Genomic DNA, 17519 nt, shown 5'->3' with positions numbered 1-17519 from the left:
CCCCACACACACCAAATCTATAAAAAACTTTGCAAACTCAACACAAATAAAAACAACCAAGTTAAGAAATGGGCAGAAGACATGAACAGACATTTTCTCCAAAGAAGATGTACAGACACAGGAAAATATGCTCAACCTTGCTTATCATCAGGGAAAAACAAATAAAACGTACAATGAGATATCACCTCACATCTATCAGAATGGCTAGAATCAGCAACACAGGAAACAACAGATGTTGGCCAGGATGCGGAGAAAGAGGAACCCTCTTACACTGTTGGTGAGAATGCAAACTGGTGTAGCCACTCTAGAAAATAGTATGGAGGTTCCTCGAACAGTTAAAAATAGAACTACTCTACAACCCACCAATTGCACTACTAGGTATTTACCCAAAGGATACAAATATACTCATTTGAAGGGACACATGCACCCTGAAATTCATAGTAGCATTATCAACAATAGCCAAATTATGGAAAAAGCCTAAATGTCCATCGACTGATGAATGGATAGAGAAGATGTGGGGTGTGTGTGTGTAATGGAATATTATTCAGCCATAAAAAAGAATGAAATTGTGCCATTTGCAGTTACACGGATGGAGCTAGAGTGGATTAGGCTAAGCGAAATAAGTCAGTCAAATAAAGACAAAATACCATCTGATTTCACTCATATGAAATTTAAGAAACAAAACAGATGAACATAGTGGGGAAAAAAGAGAGAAAAGCCGGAAAACAGACTCTTAACTATAGAGAACAAACTGAGGGCTGCTGGAGGGGAGGTAGGCAGGGGCATGGGCTAAATGGGTGATGGGTATTGAGGGCACTTGTGATGAGCATTGGGTGTTATATGTAAGTGAAGATTCACTAAATTCTACTCCTGAAACTAATATTGCACTATATGTTAACTAACTAGAATTTAAATAAAAACTTGAAAGAAAAATTTGGACCCCTACTTCATACCACATGCAAAAATTAACTCAAATATAAGGAAAGGCTTGAATTTATAGCTAAAGCCATAAAATTCAAAAAGGAAGACCATGGGGGAGGAGAAGGGGGAAAAAAAGTTACAGAGAGGGAGGGAGGCAAACCATAAGAGACTCTTAAATACTGAGAACAAACTGAAGGTTGATGGGAGGTAGGGGGAAGAGGGGAAAGAGGGTGATGGACATTGAGGAGAGCACCTGTTGGGATGAGCACTGGGTGTTGTATGGAAACCAGTTTCACAATAAATTATATTTAATAAATAAAAATTCAAAAAAGAAAACAAGGTAATCTTTCATGACTTTATGGCAGAGATTTTGTAGACATTACACCAAAAGCATAAAAGTAAACAAAAGAAAAAAATAGGTAAAATGGCCTTCATCATTAGGTGAAAAGACAACAATGAGTTGGAAAAAATTTTCAAACTATATATCTAATAGAGTTTAGTTTTCATAATATATAAATAACTCTTAGAGCCCAACAATAAAAAGACATTTTTTTAAATGAACAAAGGATTTGTGTAGACTTTTTCAAAAAAAGATATACAAATGTCCAACAAGTACATGAAAATATGCTTAACATCATTAGTCATTGGGGAAATGAAAACAAAGCCACAATTAATTGTGTATACCACTTCACACCCACTACAATGGCTAAAAAAATTTTTAAGAGGAAGAAAAGCAAGTGTTGACAAGGAAACAGATTAATTAGAACCACATAGTTTGCTAGTGGGAATGTAAAATGGTACAGCTGATATAGAATATGGTTTGGCAATTTCTCAAAAAGATAACTATCATATAACTGAGCACTCCCACTTTTAGGTATATACAAAAACTTTTACATGAATGTTCACAGAAGCATTATTCACAATAGCCAAAAGCTGGAGACAAATACTTTTCCTGTACTTATTGAGATGACCATATGGTTTTTCTTCTTTAATCTGTCAGTATGATGAATAACAATATGGTGTTATTTTTAATGTTTTTTTAATGTTAACAAGTCTTACATTCCTATGATAAACTGCACTTAGTCATGATGTCTGATCCTTTCTATATGTTTTTTATTTGATTTGCTAATATTTTGTTGACAATTTTTTCACCTACGCTTGAGGAATATGGTTGTATAATTTTATTTTTTGGTTTTGGTAGTCAGGATAAGGCTGACCTCATAAAATGTGTTGGGGTTATTCTATCGTCTTCATTTCTAGATGAGTTCTTATAGAATTGCCATTATATTACCAAATAATGATATCATTCTACATAGGTTTAAGGATTTGCTTTTTATATTTTGAAACTTAAATTTCACTATGACATTCACTTCAAAATTATTTTAATGTAATCAGAATTAACTCAGGTATTTTTTTTTTATTGAGTGTAAACAATTTTTTTTAACTTTTTTTAATGTTTATTTATTTTTGAGAGACAGAGAGAGAGTGTGAATGGGGGAGGGGCAGCGAGAGAGAGAAAGACACAGAATCTGAAGAGGCTCCAGGCTCTGAGCTGTCAGCACAGAGCCCAACGCGGGGCTCAAACTCACAAGCTGTGAGATCATGACCGGAGCTGAAGTTGGACGCTTAACCGATTAAGCCACCCAGCCACCCCAAGTGTAAACAGTTTTATATAAAATATATTGTTTATTCAGGCCAGTTTTCGTTGTTCTCTATTACACATAAAAATATTCCTACAGTCAAATCTTAATAATTGTTCTTTTTTAAATTTAGATTTTAGTGCATTGTTTAAAAAGTAAACCATTGTTATGAGCTTAGAAATGCTTTAGCATATATTCATTCTCATTGGAATGGGATTTTTAAATCAAATTTTGGCAATACCTCTTATATACAGTTAGAATGCCTATAATTTTTGAAATTTACTATAATTAATGCTAATGTATTTCTCATCTAGTCATGCAGATGGATCAATAAAATTTTGGGATGCTTCGGCAAGTAAGTTTTAAGTCTCTTGTTCTATAACAGAAAACCCTCAGTTAATATTTACGCAGAGCCATTTGCCACTTTTTACTTTGGATGATTAATATTTCAGATACAGTTTTAGCATATATATATATAGCTGTGTTATAAAAATCCATTTCCTATGTTGGATCAGTTTAAAGTACTATCTCTACTATACTTTTCCTTTATAATATTTTTTTTAAATTTTTTTTTTCAACGTTTATTTATTTTTGGGACAGAGAGAGACAGAGCATGAATGGGGGAGGGGCAGAGAGAGAGGGAGACACAGAATCGGAAACAGGCTCCAGGCTCTGAGCCATCAGCCCAGAGCCTGACGCGGGGCTCGAACTCACGGACCACGAGATCGTGACCTGGCTGAAGTCGGACGCTTAACCGACTGCGCCACCCAGGTGCCCCTTCCTTTATAATATTAACAGATAGGACTGAAGTCTCCATCAGCAACCTGTTGTATTTACAAAAGGTAAGGTACATTGAAAAAACTACCATACTTTGTCAGATTAACTCTATTGAAGGAATTTCCTTCACCTCCAGCTCTGGTCCTAGAAGAGTTCTTTTATCTCACTAGTCTTCACTTTCTTTTCCATTTGTCTATGAAGCCCTATGTGAATCAAAAGAAGTGATTAGATAAATGTAAAATTTCTTTTAAAATTTTTGAGAATTATGTAATTTAAGGAATAAGGTAGGCTGCCTCAGTGTTGAAGGGCACACAAAGATATTTCAGAATTGATTGTATCTGTATATATCCTTCATAGTACTTTTATTTACTAAATCAGATAAATGAATGCACATATTTGACTATTAGGCAAACAGTATGATAAGAATTGTAAATGTAATACAACTCGAATTCTGTTTGTTATCAGAAATTTGTGATTTGTTTGAACCAGGTAGATCCAGAAAGGGTATTTTGATGGGGTAATACTTAATGTGAGTTTGGGAAGATATTTACGATTTTAATAGGAATAGGAGGAATAGAGTAAGTGAGCGATGACTCAGTTTCTGAGGATGAACAACTAGCAAGGTGAGGACTATAAGAGAGTGCTGGAGGTTTGAATCTTGTAATTACACCAGGAAATCCAGGTAAAAATGTCTAGCAGGTAGGAAGAACAGTCAAGAATGGAAACTAATGAAGAGGCAGCATAAAAGTGGTATTTGAAGCTATAGAAGTAAACAGCTTCTGAGGAAGATTATGATAAACACAAAAGCAGAGGGAAGAAGGTTGATTATTGGTTATACTCTAAGCCTGCAAGCTAGAGTCTTTCAGCAATGGAGCAAATCATCAGCAAGAAAAAATGATTAAAATATTTAAAACCACGAATTTTGAGGCCCCTTCCTGAACTCACACAATAGAAATCAATGGCTCAGGGAGAAATTCCACAGTACAAAAGATTTTCTTTGGATGGACTTTTCTTGTAAATCTGACCTTGTTCCAAGAACACAATTTTATAGTAACATCCCACCACCTCAAATTCACTCCTTGGCATCTAAAATGTGAGAAGACACTTTAACATCCTAGTGATTAGAGTATATGCCACTCTTAAGCATGCATAATATTTTAAGAGGTTAATTTTTAAATATCCCATTCAAAACATATTATAAAGGCTTGCAACATGTTTAATATTTTTACTGTAATTATAAGAACATAGTTCCAATTTAATGGATATCATTGAAGAAATTTCACTTAGTTTGTCAATTTTGTGGAATACTGTCCAGTACAGGAAGTGAGGTTATACTGAATTTGAATAATTGAGTTTATGTTTTATGTGTATTAGTTTTCAATTTGCTGACTAATAAATTACCACAATTGAGCAGTACTTACATATTATCTCACATTTTCTTTGTGTCAGGAATCTGGGTACAGTTTAGCTGGGTTCTTTGCTCAGGGTTTCCTGAGACTGCAGTCAAGGTGTTCGCTAGGGCTGCAGTTTCATCTGAGATTTAGAATCCTCATTCAGTCTCATGTAGTTGTTGGCAGAATTCATTTTCTTGTAGCTTTAGAACTCATGGCAACTTGTTTTATTAAGGCTGGTGAGGCAGTGTCTCTCTAACCTCAGAGAGGGCACCAGTTATGTCAGCCCCATTAAGGATAATCTCTGTTAATTAACTCAAAGTCAACTAATTAGGGGCCTTAATTATGTCTGTAGTATCCTTTTAGCATTGCTATGTCATATAAAATAATCAAGGGAGTGATACCCCATCTGACATAGAAGCCAGGCTATAGCATCTGGTATAAAGCCTTACCCATTTTAAAAATGTTTTGATTTGACATAATTTTAGACTTACAGAATAATTGAAAAAAAAAATACCATGAAGTGTTATATAGCTTTTAGCCAGATTTTCCAAATGTCAATATATACTACGTTTGTTTTTCCACCCTCCTCCCTCTCCTTCTTCTCCATATATTTATATATACTTACAGCATTTTGTAACCATTTCTGAGTTGCAGATATGATGCTCCTTTTACATTACATGCCTCTAAAATACTTCACTGTATCTTTCCTACAAATAAGATGTTCTTTTACATAGTCAAATTAGAGTTATAAAAATCAGAAGATTAATACTGATGGCAATACAGCAGTACCTGCTAACCTCCAGGTCTTACTCGGTTTTCACCAATTGTCCCAATAATATCTTTTATAATAAAAGAAAATTGAGAATTATTTATTGCATTTATCATCTTTTGGGTTTTCCTCAATTTGGAATTGTTTCTTAGTCTTTATTTCATTTAATTGATATTTTTGAAAACTCAGGCCAGTTATTTTGTATAATCTTCAGTTTGGGTTTGACTGAAGTTTCTCATGATTAGGTTCAAATTATGCACTTTTGACAGAAACTCCCAGATTTTTGGAAATTTTCTTAAGGATCTTTTGTAGAATCAGAGCTTTTTATAGGAGAGTTCTTATCAGGGTCTAAAATGGAAAAAATATTCCCCCAAATAAAAATTCCTGGAAACAATTCACAAACCCAGAGTTTTTAAAAATTATAACTGATCCTTTTCTAATACAGGGCCATTCAGAAAAGATTCTTTCTAAAATAATTGCAGATTATTGGGCTTTCAATACTACTAGGTAGTAAATTACAAATGTTTCTCATCTTAAGGATTGTCTAAGAAATTTGTTGGGAGAAGAAAACCCTCTATGAATAACATCAACCTCTCATGTAGTAATCAAAGGGGGAAATTGTGAAAAAGGATTAAGGGGTCTCCTTTAGGTGAGAATTAGGTTTAGTATTTCCATTGTAACCTTTTTGAGCCCCAATATTTTTATCAATAAATAAGGATAAAAATACTCACTTCATTGGACTTTTCTGAGGATCACATGAGACAATGCATACAAAGGACCTACAAATTCATTGGTATATAGTATATGTTCAATAAATGTTTATTTTTCTCTGGAGTCTCCCTTCAGCTAAATAAACTATGATAAGAGTTCATGACATTGAATGCTTACTAGTTAAAATATAATTTATTTTGTCTGCTTGGATTCTATTTTAGTAGTTTAACAAATACACTGAAAGAGTTTAACAACATCTAAGAATTAAGTTCAAATTAGATGATAACTATGCTTCAATATCTTGTAGTAACTCTGCAGATGCTGTATAAGCTAAAAACTTCAAAAGTGTTTGAAAAACAGAAGGTAGGAGAAGGAAAACCAACATGTGAAATTGTAGAGGAAGATCCATATGCCATTCAGATGATTTACTGGTGTCCAGAGAGCAGAATATTCTGTGTATCAGGAGTCTCTGCATATGTCATAATTTATAAATTCAGCAGACATGAAATTACAACAGAAATAGTGGTAAGTTATTTAAAATTTAATGTTCATAGCTAGAGTTATTAAAGCAATTATCATATATTTTGGCTAGTGCTTGATATGGTTTTAAGCCATCAAGACTGATGTATTTAGTCAGTAATCCAATTCATAGGATTTTAAATTATTCTTGTTACTTATATAACTTATTAAAAAATAGTTTGGCTTAAAATGATGAAAACAGTTCTGTACCAAAACCTTGTATTTTTAGATAGGATGTATTTTGTCTGTATAGAATTTATACAGACATTTGTAGCTTTATGCATAAATGTCAAATTAATGTGGGCTTTGTATATCTTTATTAAAATTTTTTAGTTTGCCTTTTCTTGTCAATTTTTAATTTCTGTATAGCAACATTTTTATAGGATGGAAATAATTATGAGCTACCTTACCTAATCTTAATTTTAAACTAATCAAGTAATTTAATTGTTCTGATACTCTCATGGGATAAATTAAATCTAAATTAAGGCATCTATAGATAATTGGCCATCCCTACTGAGTCCATTTTACCATTTTATCAGAAAATAAAGATTATCTACTAAACACCTGTATATAACTTTTTACCTCAACAGCTAAAATTAAGTACTGCCCTGTTAAAGTATATTAGTTAAAATCCCAGCCTTTGGAGTCAGATAAGTCTGTGTTTTAATTCTAGCTGTACCAGCGAATAGCTACACGATGCTGAGCAAGTCACAAAGATCCAGTAGTCAGTAGTAGAGTCTGAGTAAGACCCAGTTTCATCACTCATGTAATTTTCTGTGCAAATAGAAAAATGCAAAGTAGTAATAAACTACAAATGATAATGCCAATTTCATAAGGTTCTTATAAGGATTATATAAAATCATTAGTATAGTGTCTAGGTATAGTTGACAATAATTGGTAATGGTTACTGTCACTAGAGGGTTTTTTAATTTTAAGATAATTATAACAGTCATTTTGATAATATTGCTATATTCACACCCCATAATGACATGTTATTAAGCAATTGTTTTCAGCCTCAAAGATCCTGATTTTTACATTGTAAAGCAGATGTTTGTTGTAAAATCGATTTAATTAAAGCATAGAATGTAATCATAAAGTACTTAATTTTTAAACATTTTTAGATTTAAAAAAAAGGTTTTGGATCATCTTTTATTCCAATACAGTTTATCAAATGTTTTTTAATTAAGCAAGCTACTGAAATTAAGAGCTGAGCTAATGAAACAAAAATTAGAATTTATTTTGGGAATGTTTTACTGAATTTGAGGGCAAAATTGAATTGTTTTTTTAAAACTAAAATCCTTGTACAAATAATTTGTGTGTTATGTATGTGTGTGTAAACACATCCAGTTTATTTTATTTACTGGAATAACTGACCAATTTCTCCTTTTACTATATATGGAGTTGTAATTTATATCTTTATCTTAGGAGAATTTTTTATGTAAAAACTTTATCTTCACTAGTAGGTATTTTTCTATAATTCTGAAGAATTAAGAAATATTTTACATTTTTTGTGAGTGCCAGTGAATGTTCCACGTATTTAAATACAAATACTGAAATACCAGTATTTAAATCAATTTGGGATATCTCAACTTTACTATGAATTGAAATTGAACTTATTAATCTGAATAAAACAATAATTACAAAAAAGTTGTCAGGTAATTTAATGTGGTTACTTATTGTTATGACTTAGGTTAAATTAAAACTTGATTTTTTTAAGTCATTAGAGGTACGACTTCAGTATGATATTGAAGATATTACAACCCCAGAACCAGAAACAAGTCCTCCGTTTCCAGATCTCTCATCTCAGCTTCCTTCAAGGAGTCTTTCTGGAAGTACTAACACTGTGGCTAGTGAAGGAGGAACAAAGGACAGTATCCCATGCCTCAAGTAAGAGTTGCTACCAAATTTTAAAACAATTTTACATATTAATCATATACTACTTTGAAACTGTACAAAATAAAATTATTCTTCTCTTTTATTAAGTTGTTGTCATTGATCTACACTCAACCAAGGAGTGCTGTGGTCTTTTCTTTGAATATCTATGAAGAGGGCACAATATTTTTATCCTTTATTATGAAGGCATTTATGTTCTTCCCAGAAAGATCATAAAGAAAATATGGCTTTAATAGAATGGGAACACATATGGCAGGGAGGAAACTTGGCCAGTTGCTTGGTATCTCCCAATTCAAAAAGTCTTTTTAGGGAATTTCTTCAGTTTTCTTGGAATCAAAAAAAACCCCAATCAACCAGACAAAAAACACTACAAGAATGCTACTACAAGAACACTACTACAAGAATACTATGTTAGAAAAAAGGATTCCTCTCATGGTTGCTATGATTTTGCTAAAATAATACTTCTTTTTTTTACTTTTTAACTGATAAGAAGGTGAGATTTAAACAAAAAGTAGATGAGGGATTTACCTGAAATGTATCTCGTAAAAGAGTATTCCAGGCAGAAGGAATAGATAGAACAAAGGCTTAAAGTGCCTTGCATATGAAGAGGTCAGTGTAGCTAGGACAAGGAGAGCAAGTGGGGGGGGGGGGGTGGGAATAGCAAGAGATGAAGTCAGATAAGTAATAGAGAGCCTATTATAGGCCACTGTAAGGCCATGGCTTTTATTCCTAATTAAAGGGGGACTCATTACAGGGTTTTGAATAGAAAAGAGACATATCAGTTTTAAATTTTATTTTTCAAATTATTTTTTTACATACCATTTTATTTTTAATTTAAATTTTAGTTACTTAACATACAGTGCAATATTGGTTTCAGAAGAATTCAGTGATTCATCACTTACATTCAACATCCATTGATTAAATTTTAAATTGATCATTTTGGTGGCTTTGTTGAAAATGGATCTTGGGATGGAAGGGAAAGGTAGAAGCCGGGAGACCAGTAAAGAGGCTATTAAATCTAAGCAGAGATGATGTTATGGGCTGACAGATTCAGCAAATAAAAATACAGGATACCCATTTAAATTTAAATTTCAAATAAACAATAAACATTTTTTAGTATCAGTATATTCCAGACACTGCATGGGACATACGTACAGTAAACAAAACAAAATAAACCAAACAAAACATAAAACCTATTTATTATTTATTTGAAATTCAAATTTATTTTTTTTTTTTTTTTTTTTTTTTTTTTTAACATTTATTTATTTTTGGGACAGAGAGAGACAGAGCATGAACGGGGGAGGGGCAGAGAGAGAGAGGGAGACACAGAATCGGAAACAGGCTCCAGGCTCTGAGCCATCAGCCCAGAGCCCGACGCGGGGCTCGAACTCACGGACCGCGAGATCGTGACCTGAGCTGAAGTCGGACGCTTAACCGACTGCGCCACCCAGGCGCCCCTTGAAATTCAAATTTAAATGGGTGTCTTGTATTTTTATTTGTCAACCATAACTAGGATGGTCACAATAGAGAATTAAAAAATGGTCAGATTCTGGGTATATTTTGAAGGTAACATCAACAGAATTTGATGATTGATTGATGTGAGGTATAAGAGAAGGATATTAGTATGACTTTTTTTTTTTTAACTGAATAACTGGAAAGATACAAGTTGCTATAAACTAGAATAGATAAGGCTGCAGGTCAAGCAAATTTAGAAGGAATGAGCAGGAATTTGGGTTTTGGATATGTTCAACTCTTAATTTGGGTGGTAGATTAAGTCATTCATATTGTTATGCATTTATAACTTAACATATGTAACAAATATTTCATAAATATTTAAAAACTTTTGTTAAAAAAAGTAAATAATAAAAATAATTTAAAATACCATCCTCAAAAATTAAGAAAAGGAAGGGATAATGGCCATTTGAAGTTGTGGACTTGACTGGTTAAAAAGCTATTTAAAAAACTAAGCAATTTTAAGTAATTTGGTATATTCTGAGAAAGCCAGAAGACACTGTCCGCCTGTGTACTTCCCTCAATGTGTGGTATTGTATATTTCTGTAGAAAGATGCTATGTAAATTCTGAAGATAAGCATGGGCATACTTATTTAAACTATATGTGATAGAACTACTTTTTTCTCTTTTTTAGTGTTAAGACACGACCAGTGAGGATGCCTCCAGGGTACCAAGCAGAACTTGTTATTCAGTTGGTGTGGGTGGATGGTGAGCCTCCCCAACAGATTACAAGTCTTGCTGTAAGCTCAGCATATGGAATGTAAGTAGCTAAACATTCTAATTTGTATTATTTAATATGTTTGATATAGTGAGATGTTTCTTTTAAAATACTTAAGTCCTAAAAATGGAAAGAAGGCTTTACCTAGATTTTTACTTGATTGAAATGGTATACGAAAAATAATAACATATAAAAACTATGATTATTTGTTCTTGCTTGAAGTCAGACTTGTGCTAGTATTTCCACTTTTAATGTTGGGAGGTTGTTAGGATGTTATTACACATTCTTTTTTGTTTTTCTATTTTCTATCCTTTTTCTCCTTGTGTTTCAGTTTGGATGCTTTCTTCTGACTTGTCTTTTTGAATTCACTAATTCTCTCTTCAGTTGTTTATAATCTTATGGTAGATCCAGCCATGGAGTTCAATTTTAGTTATTTTGTTTTTCAGTTCTATACCTTTCATTTGATTCTTTTTAAAGCTTCTTGTTATCTTCCTAAATTATCACTCTTTTCCTTCATTTCCTTGAACATGTTGAATACAGTTCCCTCAATATGTGTTTGATAACTCCCTATCTCTATCTAGTTGATTTGTCTTGGATTTTGGTCATATTGTCCTCATGTAATCTAGATTTGCTTTTTGGTCTTCTTTCTGTTTTTATGAAACATATAAATTTATATACCATCATATATATACTTATATATTTATAAATAAACATTATAGAGATAATTTCAGGTTCTAAATGATGTTATCATCCTCCAAAAAGTATTCACATTTCCCCTAATAGGCTAAACTAAGAGACAATAGAAGGCTTAGAACAACATAATCCAGTCAGGCATTCTTTGAAAGTTGGATTGTATTATACCCTTTAAAAGCTAATATAATTTTAATTATTCTTTATTTCTAGATTGTAGCCCTCCATAGAAGTTGTGCCAAATTATACCCCCTCAAAAATGTTTAAGAATACGTGATCTTGCACTACCTTCCTAACAATAGTGTAAACTTTTTATTCCCTGTCATTCTGTTGATAGGAAGTATGTAATTGTGTTAGTAGACTTTTCTCATATCTTAAGTGAAATGGAACATGTTTTCCTGTACTATGACATTTCTGTTTATATTCTGTCCATTTTTCTACAGAGTTGTTAGTATTTCTCTTATAGATTTGTGAAAACTATTTACATAGTAGGGAAGTTAGCTTTCTATCTGATGTAATTTGCTAGTATTTTCCCTGTTTTTGTTTACTTTATGAAATTGTTTAGGATGGTTTTTTCCATGAATAAATTTTTAAAAATTGTTAAAGTAATTCTATTTTTTCTTTTATGTCCTGGATTTTGTGTCATACCTAGAAAAGCTTCCCTCACTTCAAGATTAAAAATTATTACATTCTATTTTAATATATTTCTTAAATATATCTAAGTATTTAATCTATCTAGCATTAATTTAGATATAAAGTATGAAATGGGGATTAAACTCTAGTTCTTTCCTGATGACTAAGAGTTGTACCAATACCACTTCCTGAATACTATATCTTTCCCTCCAAATTTGGAATCAATCATCATTTATCAAATAATACATGAAAAATATATATTTGGTTCTACTTCCATTCTTCCCAGTCTGCCCCTAAGCTAAGTTTGATGAGCTCAAAGAAAACTTTTTGAAGGCATCTGAAAGGAAGACTGCCTAAAAGAAAAAGAAAATTTTTATCTTGTGTTCCTGGAGTTTTTGCAGTGTAGAGGTTCTATGTGAACATACATAAGGGGAACCTTTTCTTGACTGAAAAATTATTTGGTAGATACACTGGCAGGAACTCCCTTGAATGAAGGAAAGAGAGGAAGGAAGCGTGGGACAGTCAATAATCCCATTATTTGATATGACAAGAATATATGTTTGTCTTCTAACCCAAGTAGTTATGGTAGATGACTGAGCTGAAGCCATTTTCAGGGTTCTATACTCAAGAGATTGACCTATAAAGGCAAGGAATACCAAAATTAAGAGGGTATGAAGGTATATCACCAAGTTCAGGAGCTGAAGATTGTTAGAATAAGTCAGAGAGCATATTTTCCATGTAAAGTAACTGTGGGGGTAACAGTCACTATAGAGCCTCTGAAGAACCGACACTTGTAAGAGAAAGACAGCTTGGACACCTTGCTCATAGACGGTTTCAACTGCCAAAAATTTCGAGCTCAAGTGGCTACTTCTGTAAATCCCAGCAAAATTTTAGGAAATAAGTAATACCAGTACTAAATAAAAACTTTCTGAGAAAGCTGAGAAAGAAAAAGTCATATCCATCTCTTTATGGGACAATATAACTTGATGCCAAAACTTGAAAAGACCATTACAAAAAGCAGAACATAAGCATAGGTGCAAAAATCCCAGCCAAAATATAAATAAATCTGTCAATAAAATAATCACATATTAGAAACATGTTTAGTTTATACCAAGAATGCAAGGCTTGTTTAACATTTGAAATGAATTCATGTAATTCATCACATTAACAGGATAAAATAGAAAACTATAAAAGTAAGCCATGGGATGCAAAAAGCAAAAACATTTAGTAAAATGTATCTTCTATTCATGAGTTAAAAAGAAACCATTAACTAAACCAAGAAGGAAATTTCCTTAATCTGATACATGGCAGCAAATATCATTCATACTTTACGTAAAATGTTGAAAGCTTTACATCTGATATGAAAACAAGACAAGGATGACTGCTATCACTACCTCTATTTGCATTGTACTGAAGGACCTAGCCAGAGCAATACATAAAGGAAAATAAATCAAAGTTATATAGATTACAAAAGAAGGAAATGGAAAGAAATGATTATGTATGTACAACATTTAAATACTTTGCAGATAAATTATTAGATTGCAAGATTAGTAGATTAGTAGATACAAAGATTAGTAGATACAAAGTCGATGTAAAAATAAATGACATTTCCAGGGGTGCCTGGGTGGCTTACTTTGTTAAGCCTCTGACTCTTGATTTTTGGCTCAGGGCATGATCTCACAGTCATAAATCAAGATCCACCCCACATAGGGCTCCACACTGGGCATGACAGCCTGTTTAATACTCTCTCCCTCTCTCTCTCTCTGCTCCTCTCCCACTCACACATGCGTGCGTGCTCTCTCTCAAAATAAATAAATAAATAAACAAACAAACAAGCATTTCCATATACTGAAAAAATAGAAACTAAAGTTGTATAAAGATTCCACTTGCAATAAAATAAAATAAAGTATCTAGGAAAACACTTAATAAAAGATTATCAAGACCTCTACCAACACGCACGCACACACACACACACACACACACACACACACACAGACCTCTACACAGAAAACTATAAAAAGAGAAATTAACAAGCCTAAATCATGGAGTGGAAAATTCAATAATAGTGTAAAGATGTCAGGTTTTCACAAAATGATCTATTGATTTACCATAATACCAATATAAATTTTAGCATATTTGTTCCCTTGAAGTTTAAAACTGGTTCTAAAATGTATAGAGAAATGCAAAGGACCACAATTAACTAAGACAATACTAAAGAGAAATAGATTTAGAAGACTTGTTCTATGGGAAAGCAAGAGTTATTAAAGTTATATTAGTCATGACAGTGTTCTACTGGCACAGGAGAAATAGACAAATAGACCAACTCCCAGAAGAGTGAAGAAAGAGATCCAAGCATATATAACCAAATTGGTTCTACAGAGCAATAGAGGAAATGACAGGTTTTCCCCCAATAAATACTACAAAGCCAATTAAAAAATATAGAGAGAAAAAATCTGACTGTTCTTTCTATATACAAAGATTCTAGAAGGTATTATAGGAGAATATCTTCATTACACTTGTGTTAAGAAAATATTTCTTCAATGGGGCACCTGGGTGACTTAGTTAAGCGCCAACTTAGGCTCAGGTCATGATCTCATAGTTCATGAGTTGGAGCCCTGCATCAGGCTGTGTGCTGACAGCTCAGAGCCTGGAGCCTGCTTTGGATCCTGTGTCTTCCTCTCTCTCTGCCCTTCCCCTGCTGGCGCTCTGCCTCTCTCTCTCTCTCAAAAATAAACATTAAAAATTTCTTTAAAAATATTTCTCCAACATGCTAAAAAATTATTAATCATAAAGAAAAACATTAAGAAACTCTTGGAAAAAAAGGCACCATTAGAGTGAAATGGTAGGGCAAGGAAGAGATATTTAGATTGTGTCTGACACTGTACTCATTCATATGCAGAGTGTAAAAAGAGTCTCATGAGTCATCAATAATAAAAAGACAAATAATAGAAAAAAATGTGCAGGAAATTTGATCAAATATGTCACAAAGGAAGATATGTAAATGACAAATATATTTTTATATACATATGAGAAAGTACACAACCCCATTAGTAATGTTGGTAATATTTGCAAAGATATTGGGTATAGGAACTCTCATAAATTGCTGCAGAGGGTAAACTGTTGAATCTACTTTATAAAATGTTAGCATTATGTACTCCATTTTAGCATACTTATGTTAGCCCACCCTATAATCCAAAAGTTTCATTTCTAGGTATATAACCTAATGAAAAGCAAACAAATATCTATCTTTTGATAAACATCTATCAAAAACAAGCAAAACTGCTTTTTTGGTGTAGGAAGTCAGATTTTGGAAGAGGAAAGAGTAGCAATAATTGTCAGGAACATGAATCAGCTGCTAGTAACATACTATTTCTTGACATAGTGGTGGTTATGTGGGATTGTTCACTTTTTGATAATCCATTGAAGTGTACAATTATGTACACTTTTATTTATAAATGTTACATATGAATAAAAGTAAAATATAGAGTTTTGAAAATACTTGAGTAATTTAATTTCTAGAAATTTATCCCACAAATATACTCCACGTTTTAGTGCAAAGTAACTTATGAAGGATAGTCATTGTTGTATTGTTAATAGCAAAAGACTGGAAGCAATCTAATTGTCCATTAACAAAATTATAGGGGAATAAATTAGATTACATACAAATATTGGGAGTCATTTAAAAATTTTACATCCGATTGGGGCGCCTGGGTGGCGCAGTCGGTTAAGCGTCCGACTTCAGCCAGGTCACGATCTCGCGGTCCGTGAGTTCGAGCCCCGCGTCAGGCTCTGGGCTGATGGCTCGGAGCCTGGAGCCTGTTTCCGATTCTGTGTCTCCCTCTCTCTCTGCCCCTCCCCCGTTCATGCTCTGTCTCTCTCTGTCCCAAAAATAAATAAAAAACGTTGAAAAAAAAAATTAAAAAAAATAAAATAAAAAATAAAAATTTTACATCCGATGAATTTACATAGAATTAGCAAAATATCTAATAAAGTTATAAAAATCAAGGTACAGCATATTACTTATATACTATGCAACATTGTCTTTCTATAATATGCTATAAACATCCACAATACAGTTTTTAAATTCCTACAAATTGATAAGAAAAAATAACCCAGTTAAAAATAAACTATATAAACAGGCAATTCACAGAAGAAATACAAATGGCAATAAACATGAAAGGATTTATAACTTCACTAGTAACAAGTAAAAAAATTGAAACGAGCAATTTTTATCCATTATATGAGAAAATTTTTAAAGATTGCTAACATCTTCATTAAGAATATGAGGAAATGGATTCTTTTTTATATACTTTTTTTTTTAAATAAAACTAAGGGGTACCTGGGTGGTTCAGTGGGTTAAGCATCAGACTCTTGGTTTCTGCTCAGGTCATGATCTCACGGTTCTTGGGTTTGAGCCCTGCATCAGGCTCCACACTGACATTACACAGCCCTCTTGGGATTTTCTCTCTCCCTCTTGCTCTCTGCCCTTCTGATACTCATGCTCTCTCTCTGAAATAAATGAATAAACTTTAAAAATAAATAAAATAAAACTAAGCATATCTTTTGACTCTGAAATTCTAGGCTTAGTGAAATATTTACAATTTCTGAAGGCTTTCACTTATGCACCGTTAGTAGAAGCATGTTCCTTGCATCATTCCATATAATAGCAAAATATCTGGAACCTATATAAATCTACATAAATAGGAAGATGCTCTCTTAAAAAACATGTTACTTTTGTACCTTCGAATACAATGCAACAGTTAAAGAACACAGACAATGAAATATGTCTTAGACATGTTTTAGTGAAAATAATAAAGTTATAGAACAAGTATAAGCTTGTTAAAACATAGAAAAAGGGCAAGAAGAATATAAAAACTGTTAATGGCAGTCATTTTTGAAAAGGAGATTGGCACACAGTAGACCAAGTAAGGGGGCTTTCATCTTACTGTTTGAATTTTTTCTTAAATATTTATTCATTTTTGACAGTGTGAGCCAGGGAAGGGCACAGAGAGAGGGGGACAGAGGATCCAAAGTGGGCTCTGCAATGACTGCAGTGAGCCCAATGTGGGGCTTGAACTCATGAACCATGAGATTGTGACCTGAACTGAAATCGGACACTCAACTGACTGAGCCACCCTGGTGCCCCTTGTTTGAATTTTTTAAAGTAAAAGTAATTTTTAAGACTGAAAAAAAAAAACTTTAAAGAAAACCATACTTTGTGCCTCTGAAATGCTCTTTCCTTAGGGACTTGGGGATGTGAGTTGTTGAGAATCATCAGACACCAGAAATAGTTAGAAAATCTAGAACCTATGGTATGTGACCAATGACTTGAAAGTCATTTG

General features: G+C 32.9%; 1 protein-coding gene across 7 annotated transcripts in view; it reads left to right on the top strand.

Moving 5' to 3' along the window:
- Window positions 1–17519, top strand: part of STXBP5L (syntaxin binding protein 5L) — a 403067-nt gene that overhangs the window by 266191 nt on the left and 119357 nt on the right. For all 7 annotated transcript variants that reach the window (XM_086675312.1, XM_086675318.1, XM_086675315.1 and 4 more), the window contains exons 15-18: window positions 2876–2916; window positions 6520–6737; window positions 8449–8618; window positions 10771–10896. In XM_086675312.1, coding sequence (XP_086531438.1) covers window positions 2876–2916; window positions 6520–6737; window positions 8449–8618; window positions 10771–10896 — 555 coding nt within the window. The remainder of the gene's footprint in view (window positions 1–2875; window positions 2917–6519; window positions 6738–8448; window positions 8619–10770; window positions 10897–17519) is intronic.

The sequence above is a fragment of the Puma concolor genome, chromosome C2 (assembly GCF_028749965.1).
Source record: "Puma concolor isolate L17-30 chromosome C2, mPumCon1.1.hap2, whole genome shotgun sequence".
In the NCBI taxonomy this organism is placed as follows: domain Eukaryota; kingdom Metazoa; phylum Chordata; class Mammalia; order Carnivora; family Felidae; genus Puma; species Puma concolor.
This window is presented reverse-complemented; position numbering and strand designations above follow the sequence as displayed.